General features: G+C 31.6%; 1 protein-coding gene and 1 non-coding gene across 5 annotated transcripts in view; both read right to left on the reverse strand.

Moving 5' to 3' along the window:
* The window catches only part of NOVA1 (NOVA alternative splicing regulator 1), a 157307-nt gene that overhangs the window by 4099 nt on the left and 131607 nt on the right, over positions 1–21601 (reverse strand). For all 4 annotated transcript variants that reach the window (XM_061159047.1, XM_061159049.1, XM_061159050.1 and 1 more), the window contains one exon: positions 19894–19965. In XM_061159047.1, coding sequence (XP_061015030.1) covers positions 19894–19965 — 72 coding nt within the window. The remainder of the gene's footprint in view (positions 1–19893; positions 19966–21601) is intronic.
* On the reverse strand, positions 547–653 carry LOC133068764 (U6 spliceosomal RNA). The gene has a single exon (XR_009695710.1). It is a non-coding gene; the product is annotated as a U6 spliceosomal RNA (small nuclear RNA).

Genomic DNA, 21601 nt, shown 5'->3' on the forward strand with positions numbered 1-21601 from the left:
TGGTAGGACAAAAATACATATAACACTTTTTATGACTCACCAGGGGATAAAAAATTGTGAATGTTCTATCACTGACAAAGCACTGAAGTAACTGCTTTCCTTGTCCCAGACATTTAAATGGGCAGAAATTTCAGCAGAAATTTAGTTGAGATACTTTATGAGATATTTCCTTAGTTAATTTTTAGCAAGTACTGCCATGCTGTCTTTAAAACACAGACTTGGGTAAGAAATAAAAAAAAATAGAGCCATGCATTTTTAGGAAGACAGCAAGCAGTGAAAGTATAAACTCAAATTCTAGAATGGGTTACCTCATAAATATATTTACACTTATTATATACACACACCCCACACAACTTTTCTTCCCATATATATAAATTAGTCACAGTAGAATTTTATTTCATTACAATTTGTATATATATCATTTTACTTAAAAAAATTAAATTTTTTAGAAACAGTTCTTTGAAATGTCAAATATATCTCTCTTATTCCCCTGATTAAGTTCATTCATGTTCAAGACTCAACTGAGAGACAATTTTTTTTTTTTTTTAAAATATGGAACGCTTCACGAATTTGCGTGTCATCCTTGCGCAGGGGCCATGCTAATCTTCTCTGTATCGTTCCAACCTTAGTATATGTGCTGCCGAAGCGAGCACTGAGAGACAATTTTTTAAACAAGTTAATTTGTTTTTTGTTCTCAGACTTTCTGGTAGAAAATTATTTGTCTGAAATATTGGAATTTATTAATGTAATACAATTAGAAAGTTAAACCATGAATACATCTTACACCACTTAAGATGAGTTAGAATCATCCTTATAGTTTATTCTGTGCACAGGAAATATTAAGAAAATTTACTTTTAAGGATTTACAAATCTGAATGGTAAATATGATTATATTTTATAAATCATGATTTCTTTTCAAAATTAGAAAAAATTTTGCAATAATATATTGTTGAAAACACATATACTGACAAACTGAGGTGTTTTAATGTAATCTTTTATGAAGAAAAACATATTACTCAACTAAGACTTTCAAAACTGCTATTTAAAAATTTAATATTACTATTGTTTTGCTCAATGTAATGACTGCCTGCATGATTATAACCCAGGAAGAGACTAATAGCACATGAAAGGTTAATGGAAGCTATCCTACAGACTGTCAATAAAAAGTAATGGAACATATAATTTTATAACATCTACTCTAAAATAAGCTTCTATAAGTTGTGTGAAGATTTTGTTAATTTATACTACACTGCACACCAGTTACTGCAACTATAACTTTTTTTTTAACTCTAGGACTAATTGATTAGTTATGTCTTTCTAGAAGAATTGCAAATGTGTACACAATACTTATGTTACTTATACAAGCATACTACCCATCCTTCCTTTTTAAATTTTTCCCTTTAATCATTTTTTCCTTTTAAATATTCAAAAATACTAAAATATTTTCCAGAAATAGTATGTGAACTTTTGATAAAAATAAACATCTTCCAAAATATATATATTTTTGTAAATTGAAGAATTACATCACATCATTTATCTTTATTCTAAAGATGTCTTTATGTGGTAAGTACATTTTCTGGATTTTAGTTTAAATTATTAATGTTTGACATAATCTTCAATAAATACTGTCAGCCATATTTATTATTTTATCAAATACTGATCAGCTTCCAAATTTTGCTGGTATAACTGATATAACTGATATTCGTCTACATGTAACTAAAAGTGTGTATGAATAGAAGACAGTAGTGATTGCATATTAATATTTATAATGTAGCATTTATTAACTTTAGACAGTTATAATTTTGTTTACAATGAATGATTTTAGAAATAGAAAATTAAAGAAAATGTAGATGTAAGTTTTTATTAAACCCCAAATTAAATAATATAAATACTTAGTAGCCTAGCCAATGAATATGACCCGACTTTTATTTTTGACATAATGACATGAAAAACCTCTTACTCTACTTTTTCTCTGAAAGATTAAAAAAATACATTCATATTTCTTTGCACATTTAATATTAATCCAAAATTGACAGGCAGGAAAGAGACCCTCTGAAAGGTAAAAGTTGAGACAAAAAGAAAATATAAGTTATTTGCATTTAATATAGTATCTCAGAGAGACTAGTGTTCTGTTTCCATTTTATGTGTCAGATTAGAGCCATAAAGAAGTGAACCACAAGTGTGGAAGCTTGAAGATGGTGAGCAACTGGAAAATGGGTAAAGAATGAGAAAAGTAGTGTTGAGAATTACGTGAGACGGCCTACTTGCTTACTTCTTGGACGTGGAAATACAGACTTTACCTAAAGGAAAATCTGTGTACTGACAGTGTTTACATCCCAAATGAGATGACAAATAGTTGATTTTAATTCTATCTATGACTTCATTTTCATTGATGCATTCTGTTATCATACTGACATATACATTCTTATTTCTATAGAACTGAAAGAAAAAGAAAGGTTGTATCTTAGCATACAATTATTTGGTGTAATAAGTATCAGCTATATCAGATATATTCCTGACATTTGCAAATCACTTTTCCATTCAGAAATATGATCTATAGTTGCTACCATCCACCCAATCTTTTATAGAAAGCTTATTAAATGACCCATGCCCTGTGTTGGGAGCTAGAGATAAAGGATATATGATGATACTGTTCCTGCCTTTACAGAACTCTCAAATCAGTTACAGAAAATAGATGGGTAAATGTATCAGTGCAGTCAAGTCCTAAAGTGTGGGTACAAAAATATATAAAGGGTACAAAGGAGACAGCGTAACTGGAAGAAAAAGGGGTAAGAAAACCTTTGAGAGATGATCATATTTCATTTTAGTAGTATTAGTATCCTATTCTTAACCAGAGACATTTCCTGTCAGGTTGCTATTATCTCTGTGTTGGAGAGAGTTCCTGTTCAGACCTAAACCCATCTTAGTATGATGATCTGCTTAAATAATGGTATTATTTTAAAAGAAAAAGAATTGCATTTAAATTTTCCTTATTCCTAGATTATAACTGTTATACCAAAGAAACATGAGAAAACATTAACACTATAATTATACCAATGCCTTGTTTTAGAAAACAAGGAATAAAGCGACTGTTTCTTTATTTGCAACCACAAAAGAAGAACCTCTATGGGAATGCTATGCAAAAGTTAAAAATACCAAATAGGTAGGCTTAAAATTGACATTTTTTGCTAATTAAAAATAAGCATTAAGAAAAACACATTTACTCCTTTTGCCAAATAAGAACTCCCAACTCATTATGGTCTTAAAAAAGAATGAGAGTGTCTGTAGGCATCATTCTTCATTAACATGGAAGGAAAATTACTGAATTATTTCATAAAGCCATATCTTAAAATAAATGCAAAAGAAGTTCAAGTATAGTTTAAGATAGCCCAATTAATGGTATGAACTATTCTATTTAGGGCTTCCATGTTTTATACTACATATGTAGTGCTTTACTTTTTTAAAGCAATTCCTATCAACGGTGGTTACCTATTACCTCATTCAGTCAAGTCAGCTGACATCTCTTATGACAAGAGACTCCACTTTGCCTTCAGGAAGTATTCTCTCATTCTGAGTACATGTACTTTAGGTAAGGCTGACAACCTTCCAATGCCTTTAGAAGTGGAAACATGACCTAAGCCTGCATATCACACTTCCCACACCTCTTAGCAAGGTACTGATTTGGAATTGAGCACATGACACAGATGGTCCAATAAGAGCCTTAAGGATCTGCGAAATTGTTGGGATGGAAGTAACCGTGTGATCTAGTAGAACATAAGCTTGATATTACTAGTGCTATCTTGTCAATATATGGAAAGAGGAAGAAGCTGACTGAAAATAAAGTTAACTTAGATAAAAGGAGACTTCAAGAGTGAAAAGAGAGAGAGGTTTCTGATAGCATTTTGGCATCTGAATCTAACCATGTCTAAAGCCAGCACGGAATCAATATAACCCCACTTTTTTTTTTTGTAAGTCACTTTGAATTAGGTTTCAATAACTTGTAATCGATAAAATAGTATCTTTGAAAATGTGTTCTTGTTATATCATGTAGTATTTGCCTTTCCAAAAGAAATACTGACATTTTATTGTATCTCTTGATGCTCTAAAAGTCAAGATGTCTTAACTCTGGAGTTAAGAGGAGTATATTAACTAATATATCTTTTACTGAGATATACCCTGCATGATCTAACAGGATAAATCTCCTTCATTTGCCTAGGGTATTATCCCTTGGACTACTGAGAGTTATTAGTGACACTTATTAGTGACACTTATTAGTGACCATTGAAGATGCATGTATCATTTGGGCAGATCCACATTGAACTGCCACGCATAGTAACTTGCAAAAAGTGTATTTTTCTTTTGATTGTAGATTTTATATAAATAACTTCCTTTCTAAAAAGTATTGCTTTGACAAAAAACGTATGACATAGCTAAAATAATCTTTTTTTTTTCCAAAAAGAATAAAAAAGCAGCTCTTCCAACTCTCTGCTAGTCTATTTAATCTACTTACTTTTGATAACCAAATTCAAGGCAGGACCATTTTTCATAAGCATGTCTCAGTATCTATCATAAAATACCATGCTGTCTTTTCTCATATATCCTTACCCCCCACCTACTGCCAACACCAGGTTTTAAACCTAGAAGCCATCTGTGCCTTCTCTTGCTTCCTAGATCTCTACATCCTGTTATGCACTGTTGTTTTTTTTCCCTTGTATGGTTCTTGCCAGTCCTACTGTTTAGCCTATCTAAAGTAATGTGTGGTATAATAAGAAGAATCTAGAATTGGTAGTTAGGACATATGGACCCTCACCCTGACTCTGCTGTGTGACCTTTTTCAAATTACTTAGTTTTGTCATCAATAAAAATCAAAGACTGTAGGTGTTTTTATTTTAGCTTTATTAAAACACTACTCAATAGCCTTCAGTGATTTCACTCCAGCTACCCACTAAATAATCCAGACTCCTCATGCAGACATTCCAAATTCTCCATATCTTGTCCCCAGGTTGTCTTGCCAGTTTAATTCTCTATGACTAACTAGTATCCTATGCTGAAGCCAAACTTTACCTGCTAGTTCTCTATATTAGGCGTTTTTCTAGGTCTTTGCCGTTGTATATTCATTTGTTGCAAATGACTAAAATGTTACCTGTATTCCCCACACTGTTCTTCCCCTTAAGCTCACCTATTTTAACTTTGTGAAATCTTAGGTTTTCCAACAGCAGCTCAAATGCAATGAAAATAAATAGATTTATATGTAAGAACTAAATAAACTGTTTGAAAGATGGCCATGCAGCAGAGAGAAAGAGAAAGAGTGAGTAAGTGAGTATGTGTGTGTGTGTATGGGAAGGTGTGTGTGTAAAGTATGATACTGGATTCTTACAAAAAAAAATAACTTTATCATCTCTAAAATCTGAAATTCAAATTATATTACAACCATACTGAAATCTATGAAAGATAAATGTACAGATGTTTTAATCTTATAAAAATTATTGAAATCATTAACATATTTGCTATTAAAAAGTCAATAAAATTATAATTAAATATGCACTCTATGCCTTTTTCTTAATTTTTCATTTATTATTTTTTTCCTATGTTATTTTGTAACTTCCTACTCATTAAGCTTGTGGCTAAGCTTCTTCAGCCATAAAAAAATGTTGTCAGGTTGGTTCTAAAAGACTAGAATACAAACATTTCAGTGTTTACTTGACTAAGTGATAAACTGGATCAATTAATAAGATGACTCAATGACAGTGTCTACTTCTACTGACTCATAACTGGTGTAATTACATCCCACATCTTGCCTTACTTCAAGCAACTGCATTTTTACCTTAAAATAACTGACTTTTAAAAGCTTTGTGGAAACTGTACTTCCATCTTATATCTTCTTTCAAAGGGCCATACGTTACTTTCTCCTCTGGCTGTAAGATACGGCAGAGGATGACAGACAGTATACCTCTTTTTTGTGTCTCTTTGAGATAAGACAGAAAATGAATGATAATCACCAAAAAATTTCTTAAGGCAAATAAAGTTTAACTGAACAATTTTTTTTAATTTAATACATTTCTTTTGCTTTTTCCAGTGAAGAATTATTCCGTTTTTTTTTTTTTTTTTCTCCTTTTGGTGACTGCTACATGTTTTAAAAATACATATTATATTTCAGAGAGGGATATACTTAGGAATAAGAAAAACAGGAGAAATATATTCTTTATGGGTTAAGAAAGAAATAAAAAATAGCCTTTCAAACTGTGTCTGTTATGTTGTAGAGATAAGCACTCTAGATATATCAAAAAAGACTACTACTAGAGGTCAAGTAATGATGAAGAAAACATGAGGGTTGTGAATGATAAATTATTACAGAGCAGCTGATTATTTACAAATGAAAATAATTTGGGGTTTGTCTTCTTAGTGCTTACTAAACCAGATTTTACTAAATTGAGCTTAAATTTCTGGAAATCTCATTTGCCATCACCATCCACGTATCAAATTATTAAAGCTCTTTGAAACTATTATTTTCAAATATTCTCTTTTTAGCTCAGCTATTTCAGGGAATATATAATAAGTTCAGAGTTCTTAATTCTGATTAGTGAAAAATATATTTGGGTTTTTAATATGAAAACAAATATTTTCAACTTAATATTTTAGAGGTTGTAACAATCAACTAAAAAAATGAAAAATAGCTATGAACATGAAAATAGGGCTGTGTTTACTGAAGCAGATGATGAAAAGGTGTGAAAGATAAAGACAGAATAAAAAATTCTATTTTGGATATATCAAGTTTGAAATGCGCCACCCATAAGAACATGTCAAGTAGGTGACTGGCTGTGGGTTTGAGAGTTAACACAGCAATTGTATTTAAAGCCAGAGGAATGGACAAGGTAATCGAGTGGAAGGTAAAAGCGAACAGATAATTCATTAAACAGTGGACAGCAAAGGATTGCGCAGGACAAGAAAACATTTAACATCTAAAATAATCAAAGATATTCAGCAGAACAGCAAAATTAATCACAAAAAAAGGCACACTAAATGAAGATAAGGGACAGGCTTAACTATCTTAATCGCTTTCTTTTAACCTCTTTTCTGTGGCAGTATATTTTGGAAATCACCTTATGTAACACATACATTATAAAATGAGCATAATCTTTAACTTGGTTTCTCTCCTTCTGTGATCTATCTGGGAAATAATGCCAAACATGGAAAATGTCATACACACAGAACAGTATAAGACACTATATGAAACTATAAAATAATGTGGAAAATATCTATGCACAATTTAAAAAATATATATAAATGTATATGTAGAATTTGAGTTAAACAGTGTAAAATTATACACAGATAAAACTGAATAAAATAATAGAGGTTGGGTTTCAGATGAGCTTTTTTTCTTACCATATAAAAACTTGTCTTATTTAAAAAGTTTTTAAAAGGAGTCTAACAAAAGGAAATTGAAAAATTATCCCCAAATTAGGCTGCTGATTAACAAGTCCTGCAAAAGCAGAACAAACAATTCATTTAAAATTAATTTAGTATATTTCCTATATTCATTGAACAATTATTTACTTACTTCCAGGTACTGTTCCTGGAGATACAGAGTTAAACAGAAAGCATAAGATCTCGCTTTCATGAAGCTTTCAGACATGTGGCATAATAAACACTAATAAGCATTTAAATGTGTATTATAAAATGAGTTGGCAGAAAAACAGATTTAGAAAATACCTAAAAATTTTTTTGTTTGTTTTTATTTTTTTTTTTGACCATGCCGCCTGGCATGTGGGCTCTTTGTTCCCCAACTAAGGATTGAACCTGTGTCCTCTTCATTGGAAGCATGGAATTGTAAGTACTTGATCGCCAGGGAAGTCCCAGAAAATACTTGTAAAATTTTAAAACAAGAAAATGGAAAATCATAGTTTTAAATAAGAATCATGTAATTATGCTAAATGCCCATTTAGGAAAACCACTAAAGTTAATCTAGGAATATAAAGTCACTTAAAATTCTGAGTATGGGTTGACTCAATATTCTATAATGTAGCAAACTAATCTGATAAGATATTATTGGAGGTAAATGCTGAACTATGTTTAAAAACTGATCTCTATTTAAACTTAGGTAACTGAGGTAGCTAATTACTAAGAAAACTTCACAATTTGGATTATTTTGCTTTTACAAAATTTTGATTAAGCCATTTTCACCATTCAAATTTAGTATTATTATTAATTAATGATAGATTGATGTGCCATATTTTTAACATGATTTAAAATATTATTGAAATCAAATTACAGTTACTTGTAGGTATTTTATATTTACTAATCAAGCTAATTCAACATTTCTTATATTTTAATTTCACCAAGAGTTCAGTATCTTATTAGTAAAGGGACATTGATAACTATCACAAATGACTGTCATTGAGAAATGAAAATGTCTTGAATTATTCTCATTAATACTTGGAATATGAAAACACATACTGACTAATAAATGAAAGCTACAGAAGAATGTCTGCAATATAAATAAACATATTGCTAATGATAGAACTAAATTATTTTCCTATGTATGGATTGAAGTAATTCACTTCTAATATGTTAATGCAACACAAATAAAAATACTTATATAACTCTTATTTGGCTAAAAGCCATTTAAAGTTAGTTAATGAAACAAACCATTTGCATTTACAAAATTATTTTTAAAATGTAACTGAAGGACTGTATCACCAATGGAAGGGAAAAAAAATAGCTAAACCAAAGAATAAAATAAACTATGAGGTATTAGGTTCAGAAGATGAAAAATGTCAACTGGGATATTCCCAAATCAAAGATTAAAAAATTAGAAATAAAAATGAGAAACAAATTTTTATCCACAGTGAACAGATTATCAAACTTTGGCAAAACTACTCTTACTTAAGAGAATATGCAAAAATATTCCTACTTCTAATCATTTTTGAAATAAAACTAAAATGTTGAAAATGTTGATAACTACCCAATTTTCCTATTTTGTGTATTTTCTATTTTATATGGCTTTAATTGAAAGACAAACAAGTCTGTTGAAGACTAGTGCACATTCTGGAGTAATGAAGCATTAAGTACTTTGGTTATATAAAGGCACATATAATGTTCTGTCTTGAGAACACAGCATCTGCAAGAACTACCAGAGCTATGACTTTAAGGAGAATGCTGACGAAAACAACAAACCACCTCTAACTACTGGGTAGTAGTCCAGAAAAACAAAGAATATTGCCTATCTGCCTCCTTAGCAGCTAATACTAGACAAGGCACTCTGTATTTTTATCAGTGTCCAAACCACATTTAGGATGTAAAATAAGGTACATTTCACATTTCATTAACTCTTTTTCCCCTGGGGTGCACCATTTTCTTCAATCTGAAAACTGCAAAAGCCCTAGGCTTTCCATAAACACAAGTACATCTTCATATGAGATGAAACCCTTAGAAGGGACTTTGGAAGGTCACATAACCTGGTATTCACTGAAAAGATGTGTTATAATTCTAACCTGAAAATATTACCAGTGTGCTGCTTTCAGCAGAAATTCTTAACGTGTCCTTAGAAAGATCCCCTGATGTCCATCACTGGCTGTGAAGGACACATCATCCACAGCTCAGCACACTAATGAAGCTAGATGTTTGCAGTGGAATGGGTATGGTTAGGAAGTGCTCATTTAGTCTTTTACCGTAATTTTTGGCAAAAATATTGCTAAATAATCTTTGAAAATAGTAACAATCTGCATATATAAAGATTTCCAAGGTTAGAAAACCTCTAACTGAATTTGGCAATAGTCAAAAAACTACTACAACTATCTGAAAAGACAATTATCCTTTGTATAATATTTCTTCATAGATTTAAATTGTAATTATTAGTAAACCTTTACTGTTCTCAATGATAAAACTAACACTTACCCCTCAATTTCTATACAAGTATGTTTTTCTTTAATGTTTATCAAATAATATTTGAAGTGTTATTTCATAAAAAAGTCTTTGTAAAGGGAAAGTGCTATGTAATACACAATTATATAATTATCATTTTTAATAAACTACTGTGCATTTTCATATGGTAAATGGTGTTACCCAGATAGAGACTTCAGGAAATGTTTTTCTAACTCTTCAAATATAGATGTATAATCTCATCCTAGATTTATTAAATAAGAATCTCTTGGTAATTTTGATGAGACTAGGATTAAGACCTTTTGCTATATTAACAAAGAATAAAGAAAAATATTACAAATATTACATAATAATTTAATTTGGCATAATTTTAACATATGAAACTGCCATTTCCTTTGCCCCTTAAGTGTGTCTCTTCTAGTCCTGAAGCCTCTCTTGTGACCCTTCTTGAAACTCCTCAAAAGCATCTGACAACTAGGAAAGTAAGGGTGAAGTAGTCCAAACACATCTAATATCAAAGACAGTCCAATCTTTCTCAATCTTTTGGAAGGTTCCCATTTTAGATTCCTTAAAACATTACATAACATTGTAACTGAAGCCATTATTTTTTTCCATCTTGTTTTACCTTCCCTTAGTTGCCATTTTTATGCCAAAGCAGAAATAAAAAAAAGTTAATAATGTTCACATTCCTTGTCATCATCCTGATGATACACAAACACCAGATATTTTTTACTATTAAAAAGAAGGCCATGTGTTTCTTGGCAACTTAATTTTCTTCAGTTAATATATTACGAACACTATCCTAGGCCAATTTATGTGGCTCTAATTCATTATTTTAGCTTTACCACATAATATTTTATAATACCGTATTTACTTAGCCACTTTCCTCCTAAAGGTCAGGTGGTTTTCCAACTTTTGCTACAATATACATCTTTGTCTCTATATTTCCATGTATTAGTGCATTAAATTTTACTGGATAGATGCTCAAAAGCTGTAATGATATAGCATTTCTTACATCAACACTGTAAGAGAATGCTTATTTCCTATATCCTTAACCACACTTTTAATTTATAAACACACACACATAGGCCCACACAGAGATTAATTTTTGTGTTCCTGATATATGTGTACTATACATATGCATAAAAAATTTTGTCTGGTGAAAAAATGTAATCTTGTGAATGTTGATTGAAATTTTCCTGATCCTTGGTAAGGTTAAACATGCTTTCATGTGTTTATTGGGCATTTCCATTCCTCTTCTATAAACTGCCTTTTCATAATCTTGACCTATTTTTTCTCCTGGATTTTTATTTTATACTATCAATCTAGGGGCTCTCTGTATAGTAATTAATTCATTGTCATATATGCTAAACATATATTTTCAAGGATACTGTCACCTTTTGCTTGTTAACAGTGTATTCTACTATATCAAAATATAAAATATTTGTAAATTTGAATGTTTTAACCTATCCCTTTATGTCTCATATTTCCTTCTTGCTCTAGAAAGTCATCCTCAACTTTATTTCACACACCATAATTTCATCAAATAGTCTTACAGTTTCAATCTTGAATACATTAAGATCTATTTTTATATACTGGACAAGGTAGAGGTCAAAGTTATTTTCTTTCAGGTGGATAGTCAAGTATGCCAGTACCATTTATTAAATAAAACACCCTTTTCTAAAATAAATAAGATGACACTTAAACGTTACTCTGGACCAAGCAGAGTTTTAAGTGCTTCTCATGCACTGACTCACTCAAGAATCGGGACCACCCTGTAAAGCAGGCACTGTTATTCCTCATTTCACAAACACATAGCACATGGTGAAGTTAAGGATGTTTTCTCAAGTCAGAATATTAGGAAGCAGCAAAGATTTAATTTGAAGCTAGAACTATGGCCTAAGAGTATGATTCTCTTAATTTCTAAATTATACTACCTTTCTTAATGAGAGATTATAGTAAGTTCCCATATATAACTTAGGTCTATTTCTGACATCTCTATTTCATTGACCACTTATATTTGCTTGTGTTAATGCCAAATGTGTTTTATTATTAGAGTTTCATAGTAAGTTTTAATACTGAGTGAAATACTTAATCTCGTACACCTTATTTTGGTAACTATTCTGTTAACTGTCTCATGGTAAGTCTCAGGCATTTTTCATATGAATATTAAAATCATTTTGTCTTACTTCACTTTCCCATAAAACCAGACAAAAAGGGAATAAAAGGTAAATTGCAACAGATTTACATTTAATTTAAAAGAATTAATGTTTCTATGATATTAAATTTTCCCCTCCAAGGTTACTGTAAGTTTATTTATTTATTAAGGGAATGCTATTTATGTCTTTATATGAAAACTCCATGTTCTCCTAATGTGGATTCAGTGTTTTGGATCAATTTATTTCTAAGAATTCTTGGAGATTTTGATATGAATATGATAAGCTATGTTGAGCCATAAGGAACTGCACTCAAATATCAGCAGTTTTATAAGGCTCACCCTAATAGCTATGAATACATAAAATCAAATGTGTATAATAAAGTCAGTAAGCTCATTTAAAAAGAATATTTGAATTTCACTATTTTTCTAGGATTTTATTAAACATATTTCTAAAGAATACTATCGTGACATCACATACAACACTGAAGGAAATAAAGCTTAATTTTTACATTTTGTTGGAGAATTATGACATATTTGAGGTAAGAGCTTGACTGGTTTCCTCTGCAAAACAAACAAAAGAATACTTTCAAACTGCTCTGAGTACTAGTGAAGTGAAAAAGTCATCTAACAAAGAAGGCTATGTCCCTTTAACTTAATGTCTTTCAATCAACAGTATTCCTTTTTCTGGTGGCTTACATTTTCAGAGAACTTCTGTGCAAGATTTCATTTGAAGAAAGGATTTTCAAAAATAAAAAATGAGTTTTAAAAACCATACAGACTGTAAGCCTATTCTTCCAACTAATACTAGCCACTTAACAAATATTTATTGAGAATCTATTAATGTTCCAGGCTAGTGGCTCAGTGGAAAAGAATCCTCCTGCCAATGCAGAAGACCTGAGTTCAATCCCTGGTGAGGAAGATCCTCTGGAGGAGGAAATGGCAACCCACTCCAGTATTCTTGCCTGGAGAATCTCGTGGATGGAGGAGCTTGGTGGGCTATAGTCTGTGGGGTCACAAAAGAGTTGGACATGACTTAGAGACTAAGCAACAAATGCTTCTGATATATCAGAGAATAAACAAAGACTACTGTTCTCATGTAACTTGATTTTCTAGGGCAGCGAGGCTGACAATATATAATTTTTTTTATATGATGATAAGCAAACGGCCAACTGATTGGAAAAGACCCTGAAGCTGGGAAAAAAAGAGGGTGGCAGAGGATGAGATGGGTGCATTACCAACTCAATGGACATGAACTTGGGTAAACTCCAGGAGATAGTGAGGGACAGGGAGACCCGGCATGCTGCAATCTATGGGGTTGCAAACTTAGCGACTGAACAACAGCAAGCAAAGCATGCAGTGTTCTGTGAGGCAAAAGAAAAAAAAATACAGCAAGATAAAGGGAATCAGAAGTACTGGGAGAATGGGGAGGCCAGGTTGCAGTATCAAATTGGGTGACCTGATACATACATCTCAAAAGGGTATTGAGAGGCGAAATTTGAACAAAGACTTGATGACTATGAAGAGATTGGAGAATTTCATGTAGAGAGAGGCAAGAACTTGCCTAATGTCTGCAAGGCAACCCAAGCAGGTGGGTTTGCCTAGGGCAGAGTAAGGAGGCAACTGATATGAAATGAAGTGAAAGCGGTAATCTGGCAAGGATATTATAAATTAATTAGATGTCATTTGGAGGATATTGGCTTTCGCTAAGTTCAATGGAAAACTATCACAGGCATAAGCAGAAATTTTATAAGAAATAATTTGCTCAGTGGAAAACAGATTTTGGGGTGCAAAGGTAGAAAGTCTGGGAAATCCATATAGATACTACTGTAATAATTCAGGCTTGGACTAGGGTAGCAGTAGATGTAATGAGAAGAAGTCAATATTCTATACATATTTTAGTGATAGAGTCAACATTGTTTCTTATAGGAACTGGATTTGGGGTATGAAAGAAAAGAAATGAGAATGAATCCATGATTTGAGATCTGAGAAAATGGTGCAAGGAATTGCTTCAATAGAGATTTAAGGGTTATAGATAGAGCAGGTTTGGGGTAGTTTGTGGACTTCTGAATTAAAGGTGTCCATAAGATATGCATGTGGAAATGCGGAGTGGAAACTTGGATATAGTCTGTAGTTTCGCTCTGATATGTGTATTAGAGATAAATGTGAACCCATGTTATGTGGGATCTGAATCTTTCACAATTTTAGAGAACATCTTTGTCCTCTACATTCAAAATTACAAACATAAAATTAGGTAGAGGGTCTTGGAATAAGCCTGTGTAGGTGAAGAATCTTAAGGTTTAAGCTTCATTGTATGCACGCTCAGTCACTTCAGTCATGTCCAGCTCTTTGTGACCCTATGGACTGTACCCTGCCAGGCCCCTCTGTCCATGGAATTATCCAGGCAAGGACACTGGAGTGGGTTTTCATGCCCTCCTCCAGGGGATATTCCCAACCCAGGGATCGAACCCGGGTCTCTTGTGTCTTCTGTATTGCAGGTGGGTTCTTTACCTCTAAGACACTGGGGTAGCCCTTAAGCTTCATTAGTTCATAGTAAACCTGCTTCTCAATGAAAACATAAATTTTGCATATGTCAGAATATAAAAGCCAAGGTGGTATATGAGGAGGAAGAAAAGTATATACATCCAGAAAGAGTTTCACATATTAAGACCCACTTACTCCAACATTAAGAAGCATGATGGGAGGAACTAGCAAAGGATTTTGATATGAAGCATATGGCATGATACAAGAGGAAAAAAAAGATTGTGCAATAATATCCTGGAAGTCAAGTAATGAAAGTACATCAAGTAATCAAAGTACACCAAGGAAGTAAAACTGACAAATTATAACAAATACTGTTGATAGACCAAGTTTCATGAAGATTGAGGACAACTGGAATTAATTGGGGGCTCATCTCTGATGTCCTATGCAAACAGTTTTAGCAGAATTGTGGAGGCAAAAATCTGACAGGAATGGATTTAAGAAAAAAATGAGAAGACAAAAAATTGGAAAACAGAGAGTAAACACTTTTGTGAGTTTTGCTACAAAGTAGTGTAAGAAATAGAACATTAGCTGGTGAGGGAAGTGAGATTAAAAGAAGTTTTGTTTTGTCTTTTAAGATGAGAGAAAAAACAGATATATGTATGCTCATGGGAATGTTACAGAGGTAAAAAACTTGACAGATGAGAGAGAAGGCACAATTGGTGAAGAGATGACCTTGAGTAAAGGAAAAATAATGAGCCTTTAACTTGCAACTGAAATTATTTGTTTTACACAGAAGCAGGGAAAATTTATCTATGGTAACAGATGAGAGGTAGAATATGTGGGTACAGGTGAAGCTGTGATTTTGTGAAAGTTTTCTTTTTATTGCTTCCATTTTTCTCAGTCAAGTAGGGAGTAAGGTTATGAGCCTGGAGTGAGGCTAGAGCAAGAGATCTTGGGGAGGCACAGACAATTCTTATATGGCTTCAAGATCTCTACTCCCTTGGTGTTACGCCTTGTATAGTTCCCTCCATTTAAGTGTGAGGAGAAATTGTGACCTGATTCTAACCCACAGGATATGGCAAAGGGATGGAATGTCACTACTCTGATTAAATTTCACTGTATGGTAAAAGAGAAAGTAATTCTTACGTTTAGGTTCAATAAGACTTCATCGCGCTAACATATAATGGGGAGAGATGTTCTGCTGTCTGCAAGAAGCAAACAGCCAAACTGTGAAATGCCAGTAGAGTGGGTCACACAGCAGGAAACTGGGGTAGCCTCTAGACTCGGAGATGTTCCTCTTGTCAACAGTCAACAAGTTGGGGTCCCCTGTCATACAGCTACAAAAAACTGAATGTTGTCATCAACCTACATGAGCTTAAAATCAGATTAGTCTTCAGTCAGGCCTCGAGATGAAAATAAACCCTAGCTGATACTTTTGATTGCTGGCTTTCGACTCTGAGCAGATGACTCAGCTAACAGTGCCTTTGACTTCTGATCCATTGAAAACTGAGGTGATAAATGCGTGCAGTTTAAGCCAATAAATTTGTGGCAGTCTGTTACACACAAAAAACTAATACAGGTGTTGAAATGAGACAAGAATTTATGAAACAGACATTCAGAGAGTAAAAAAGTGATTGGGCTGATGATTACCTGGCAGAATTAGGGGGGTCATTTGAGATCTGTGGTCATGAAACTGAAGTGGGACCAGTGACTTTCGTTTGTTTTTTTCTATAACTACAGCAAGGGTTCTATATATGAGTTACCTACTTTCATTTGTTTTGTATATTGTGATATGTAATTTCAAATTTGTTATTACATAAATATCTATAAAGCACATGCTTCTGAAAATATTATTTTTACTTTTCTTGAAATGTGAGAAGAATCCCAGGAGAGCTAACAATCATGAACCTAAAATTAAGACTGGAATTTAATTTTTGGCACCGTTGATTGATTAACAAAACCACTCTGTTGAATCAAAGTGATTGAAAAATGTAGAAAGATAACTTATAATCGGTCAAATCCAACTGATTCTGTTTTTTATCTTTTTAAGTTTAATCACATTGATTAAGACTTTAATTTTATTTCTATCCATATATTTGCTTCTTAAAGTTCCAAAGTGTCAAACTTGCACCATGCAATATGCACAGACAAAAAAGTGTAAGTTGTAAAAATATTAGCCCTAACTTTCTTTCTTAATAGGGAAATAATAGAAACCTGATTTACAAGTTAGACAACAAGTAACTCTGCACTCTCACTTGAGAAAAAACAACTACAGAGCATCTAAAACTATCTTAAAAAGCTTACATACATGTTGATTATACAAGTATTTTAGTGTTGAAAATGCAGCAATATTAGTATCACAGAATCTTTCTTTAAAGATAAAACTTAGTTTAACTAAGCTGTTCTATGCTGTATTAGTTACCATTTTAAAGAATAATCTTCTTTTCATCATTTGAAAGAAATTTCAGAAAAAATAAGTAAACATAGCTTACACTTCTATGGTGAGTAGTACATTCTAGTGCCATTCTAAATATAATGAATTTATTATCTCAATTTCACAGAAGGGGAACCTGAGGTCCAATTTACTCAGCAAATAGAAGAACAAAGATTTGATCATAGGCAATTAGGCTCCAGTAAACTTTTAACCACCATTCTATAAGGCTTCTCATATGATAATCCTTCAGTTTTCCAGGGGAAATTATTACAGACTCATAACATTGTAGTCTGATCTGTGAAAACAGTCTGACTTGTGGAAATATGAAGGTAGGAAGGTAAAATTCAGTATGTACTGAAGCATCATAGTCATCTTTAAAAGAACAGAGAAGATTTTTAAACACCGAAACTACAGATAAAACTGTAGTTTAGTTTTTTTTCAATGTACTTTCTGTGCTTTTTATTTTGGGGTTTTCTAAATATTAATAGTCTTTTAGTTCCTTTTATTAGTTTGTAACACAAACCATTTAGTCTAAAGAAGACTCAATCACAACTCACTTAGCCATTATTGATGAAACAGAACAAACAGCTGTCTAAACTGCTTTATATTGGTTTATGAAAATTCACATGGAGAAAGTCTGCAGTGATTTTTAACAGTAGAGGACATCAGATTAGCTATAAGACATAAACAATAATTTTAACATAAAACTACAGACATACCTGCTAAACTGCTGGATAAGGATAAAGTAAAAGTACCAGAAACGAAAGTCATATTATTATAGGCTTAAGAGTCTATTTTAAATCTGGAGAGTTTAAGATGATCACGTTAGAACCCATTTTTCTATCTTGGTTATTACTCTTATACATCTAAGTCAATTATAGTGAAGCTGAATTAATTAGGACTATCCACAAGAAACAACTGTAAGCTATCTAAGGACTGAATGAACAACAAAAACCAAATTATCTTCTCTACTACAACATGAATAGAGTCTATTGGGAAATACTGTGGGGAACGAAGTAATTACAGACTATTAATAACATAAAGATGGAAGAGAACTATAATTCCTTCAATGAACTTAAGGATTTTGTTATTTTACATCTTGCCTCAAGTTATCCAGGAGGTATTATGCTTGTTTGTACAAGAATAGAAGAAAACAAAGTATAAATAAAATATTTTTACTAACTGATGACTGTGCACAGAGTATAAAAACACACATGACTTAATCTTCCAAATTAGAAAAATATCTAGAGGTGGATGTGTTAACATAGCTAAAGGGTAAAAATATTATATCAGTAAACCTTAAAAAAAATAACCTTTTTAATAAATCATTTTATAAAAATCACATTTCCACAAAATAAATACAAGAAAATACAAATCTAACTTTAAAGACAAAATTATTGTCGGTTTTTCTTTCTAGATCCAGAATGTTTTACTTTTTATGTTGAGAAAAAACATTTGTTTTTAATGAGCGTTGTATTCATTTGTCTTGTCTTTATTTGGAAGAGAATGAAGCAGAAGAGGAACACTAAAAATATAAAGTCAATTGTTTCCACAATAGTTTTCTAATTCATAAAATTAAAACTCATAAGAGAAAAAGTATGAGTGAAAATGTATATACACTTTTCCAACTTCATGCATCAATAATACAAGCTTGCTTCTCACTTCATGTAGCACCATTACCTTTAAAGAAAAGAGATGTATTTCATCACTAGAGATGTGTACTTTTTAAACCAATTTACTGGGGCTAAAATGTGAGCATTATCAAGGATTTTTGTTTGAAGGGAATGCTACTGCATAAAATAAAAATCAAGCTCCTACTACAGAACAACATTCTAAATGTTAGTTTTCCTTCCAGTTATTTAAAAAATTTTCCTGAGGTTGCAAAAGTATTAGAATCAATAAATGAGCAAAATAATTCAGATAGGCTTATCTTAGATCATATGCAAAAGCCACATTTATTATATTTAGCAAATATAGCTCAAAGTTAGTAATTTATTAGTCAACTGCATGAAAAATATATTAAAAAGATAAGCTCATTTAATATTTAAATAATTCCATAAGGCTTTATATCAGTAAAAATGTGGAAATATTAAAGAAAATTATATTTCTCACCTAAATGAAGCTCAATTCAGACAAAATGAAAATGTGTTTAATCATTTTAATAAATATATTTTCAACATTTCTCATGTTAAAGTACAGTAAGGCTCTGAATTACACATAATATTTTAGATGATTTCCTTAAATGTGCCAAAAATAACTACATTTTTGAAGAATGTCCTACAAATATTCAGTACCAAAACAATCAAGTCAAAACTAAGATATTATTTCTCATTGCAAAGTTTGCCACTCCAGCAAAGAAAATGTATTATTAAATTCTAAGAAAGTACCATTCTTGAGTTAGTAAACAGCATTAAAATGATCACAAATACCAATTTCCAGTTACTCTTAGATTGCTAGAAATGTTTTTCATCAAAAGTTTTAAACTGTTACACAGTAAGGCATATCTGAAATAAAAAACAAAGAAAAATGCATTCACATTTAAAGATATACCTTTGCTCAATAACTCATATTTATACATTCATTTTTTTACATATATGATATTCTTAACTTATATACCAGGAAGCCTAGGAAGAAACAATAAGGGAAATAATAAACACCAACTCAATAAATAACCCTCAGAGTTCCATAAAGTCAAAATTTTAGGGGGAAAATCCAAAATTCTAGTAGTCTATCATCTGAATCTATTTTTGTTATCTAAAGCTAAAAATGCATATAAGTTTTCAGGAATAACTGGTATTTCTTTCTCAGGTTATTTGGAATCTGATCATGGTGCACAAATGTGAATGAACGAATACATCCTTAACCCACCAGTATCTTTTTCTCCAGTGTGCAGGCAATCACCCGTGAAAAGTATGGTGTAGATGACAGGATGATACTGTACCTGATTAGCTCTGGAGGTGGTCATGGGATCAGATGGAGAGGACTTGGTGGTAGTTGGGGAAGATGGCAATGTCTGGGAATAAAGCAGTTCAGGAGCAAATCAACCTTTATAAGCCTTAAACTGATTATTTAAATAAAACAAAATAAAATAAAATGTAATATAACGAGAACAAAATCCTATGAACAAATTTTTCTCCTACTCATTTAAAATTAATGGAATTCAAGATCAATTAAATAACTAATGCATGTAAATACGCATGCATAAGCATGTAAAAATAAATTCATGACTTGAAATCATGATGGTGACTGATAAAAATTCACATGAGTATTAAAGGTATCCTGACCATATTCATGAATAGTAGTCTCTTTTCTTTCCCTTTTGTTTTCTTGGGGGAAAAGAGATCTCAAACAAAAATTCAATAAATTTAATGAGTAAAACTGAAAATCATTTTCCTATCAATGAATACAGTCGGGGATTGAAAGAAGTGGTGAAATGAAGTTTACTTTGGCATAAAAGTATCCACCTACTTAATATGTTGAACATCACCAACAAGTTGATTCCACATGAATTTAGGGTTCCATACTTAAAAGCAATTAAATTTGCAGTTCTGAGTTCTTAATATCACATTATCTTCTAAAACATTAATTTTTAATAAATTTAGAGCCCGTCTGAAAATGTAAACATTAACCTCATATTAATAAACAAGTAACTAACAGCATTTTAACAAATTGCTGTAATATTTTTTATTATTTGTGCTAAACACTAAAAATCTGTATAGATGAGGTGTATGATATTTTGTAGCATTATCAGCCTGTGTTGAAAATAAGCACAAAAATATTAGGAATCAAATTTATTGTTCATTTCATTTTTAAACACATATACATACTATATATAGAACTATATACAAAACACATCACATGAGACCATAATATTCTTAAGGTATTTTTAAAACTTCTGATGTCTAATAGAATATGTAAGATGTTTTTATCTTTTTAAAAAGTTATACTTTGACTTGACAAATTGTATCACTTAAGTAGCATCCTCAGTAGATAATATTTCTTAATATATGAAATGGGGTAGTTTTATAGTATGGACAAATTCTATATGTAAATTATGTTTTATATTAATATCTACCCTCAAAATTACTCAGACATGAGCAAAAGCATAACTTTAAAGGTTCAGCAGTGTCAGGAAAAGCAGATAAAATTACTTAAGTCAGTCATATTTACACATTTAATATTTCATAAGTCCTAACTGGGATAGAAAAAAGTTTTTAAGAGTAAAAGAAAGGATAAAAAAATTCATAGGCTCCTGCTTAATTCACTGCTCTCAAGTAACAAATTAAGACTGTTTTTAACATCTGATCGTGTTTTAAACAGTTCAGGGATTCTTGATTCTTCTTTAAAACCTTGAGGAAAACGAGACAATGCATAGTCATACCAAGATTTTTGTTAAATCATATTTTAAAAGGGAAGAAGAGCTGCATACCTCACAAGAGAAGGAAAAAAAAAACCTTCAAATCCATTGTTTTCTGTTTTTGCTATTTGTAATAAGTTCACTTTATAAAGTCATTTCTCCAGAGAGAATTTCACAAATAGTCATTAATAATTACCCTACTATTTTACTTTCCATGCAATACTATGCAGAAACATATGCTACTGACTTTGTGAATATTCTATGTACTATGAATTGAAGAGTAAATTTTCCC

Source organism: Dama dama, chromosome 13 (assembly GCF_033118175.1).
Source record: "Dama dama isolate Ldn47 chromosome 13, ASM3311817v1, whole genome shotgun sequence".
Classification (NCBI taxonomy): domain Eukaryota; kingdom Metazoa; phylum Chordata; class Mammalia; order Artiodactyla; family Cervidae; genus Dama; species Dama dama.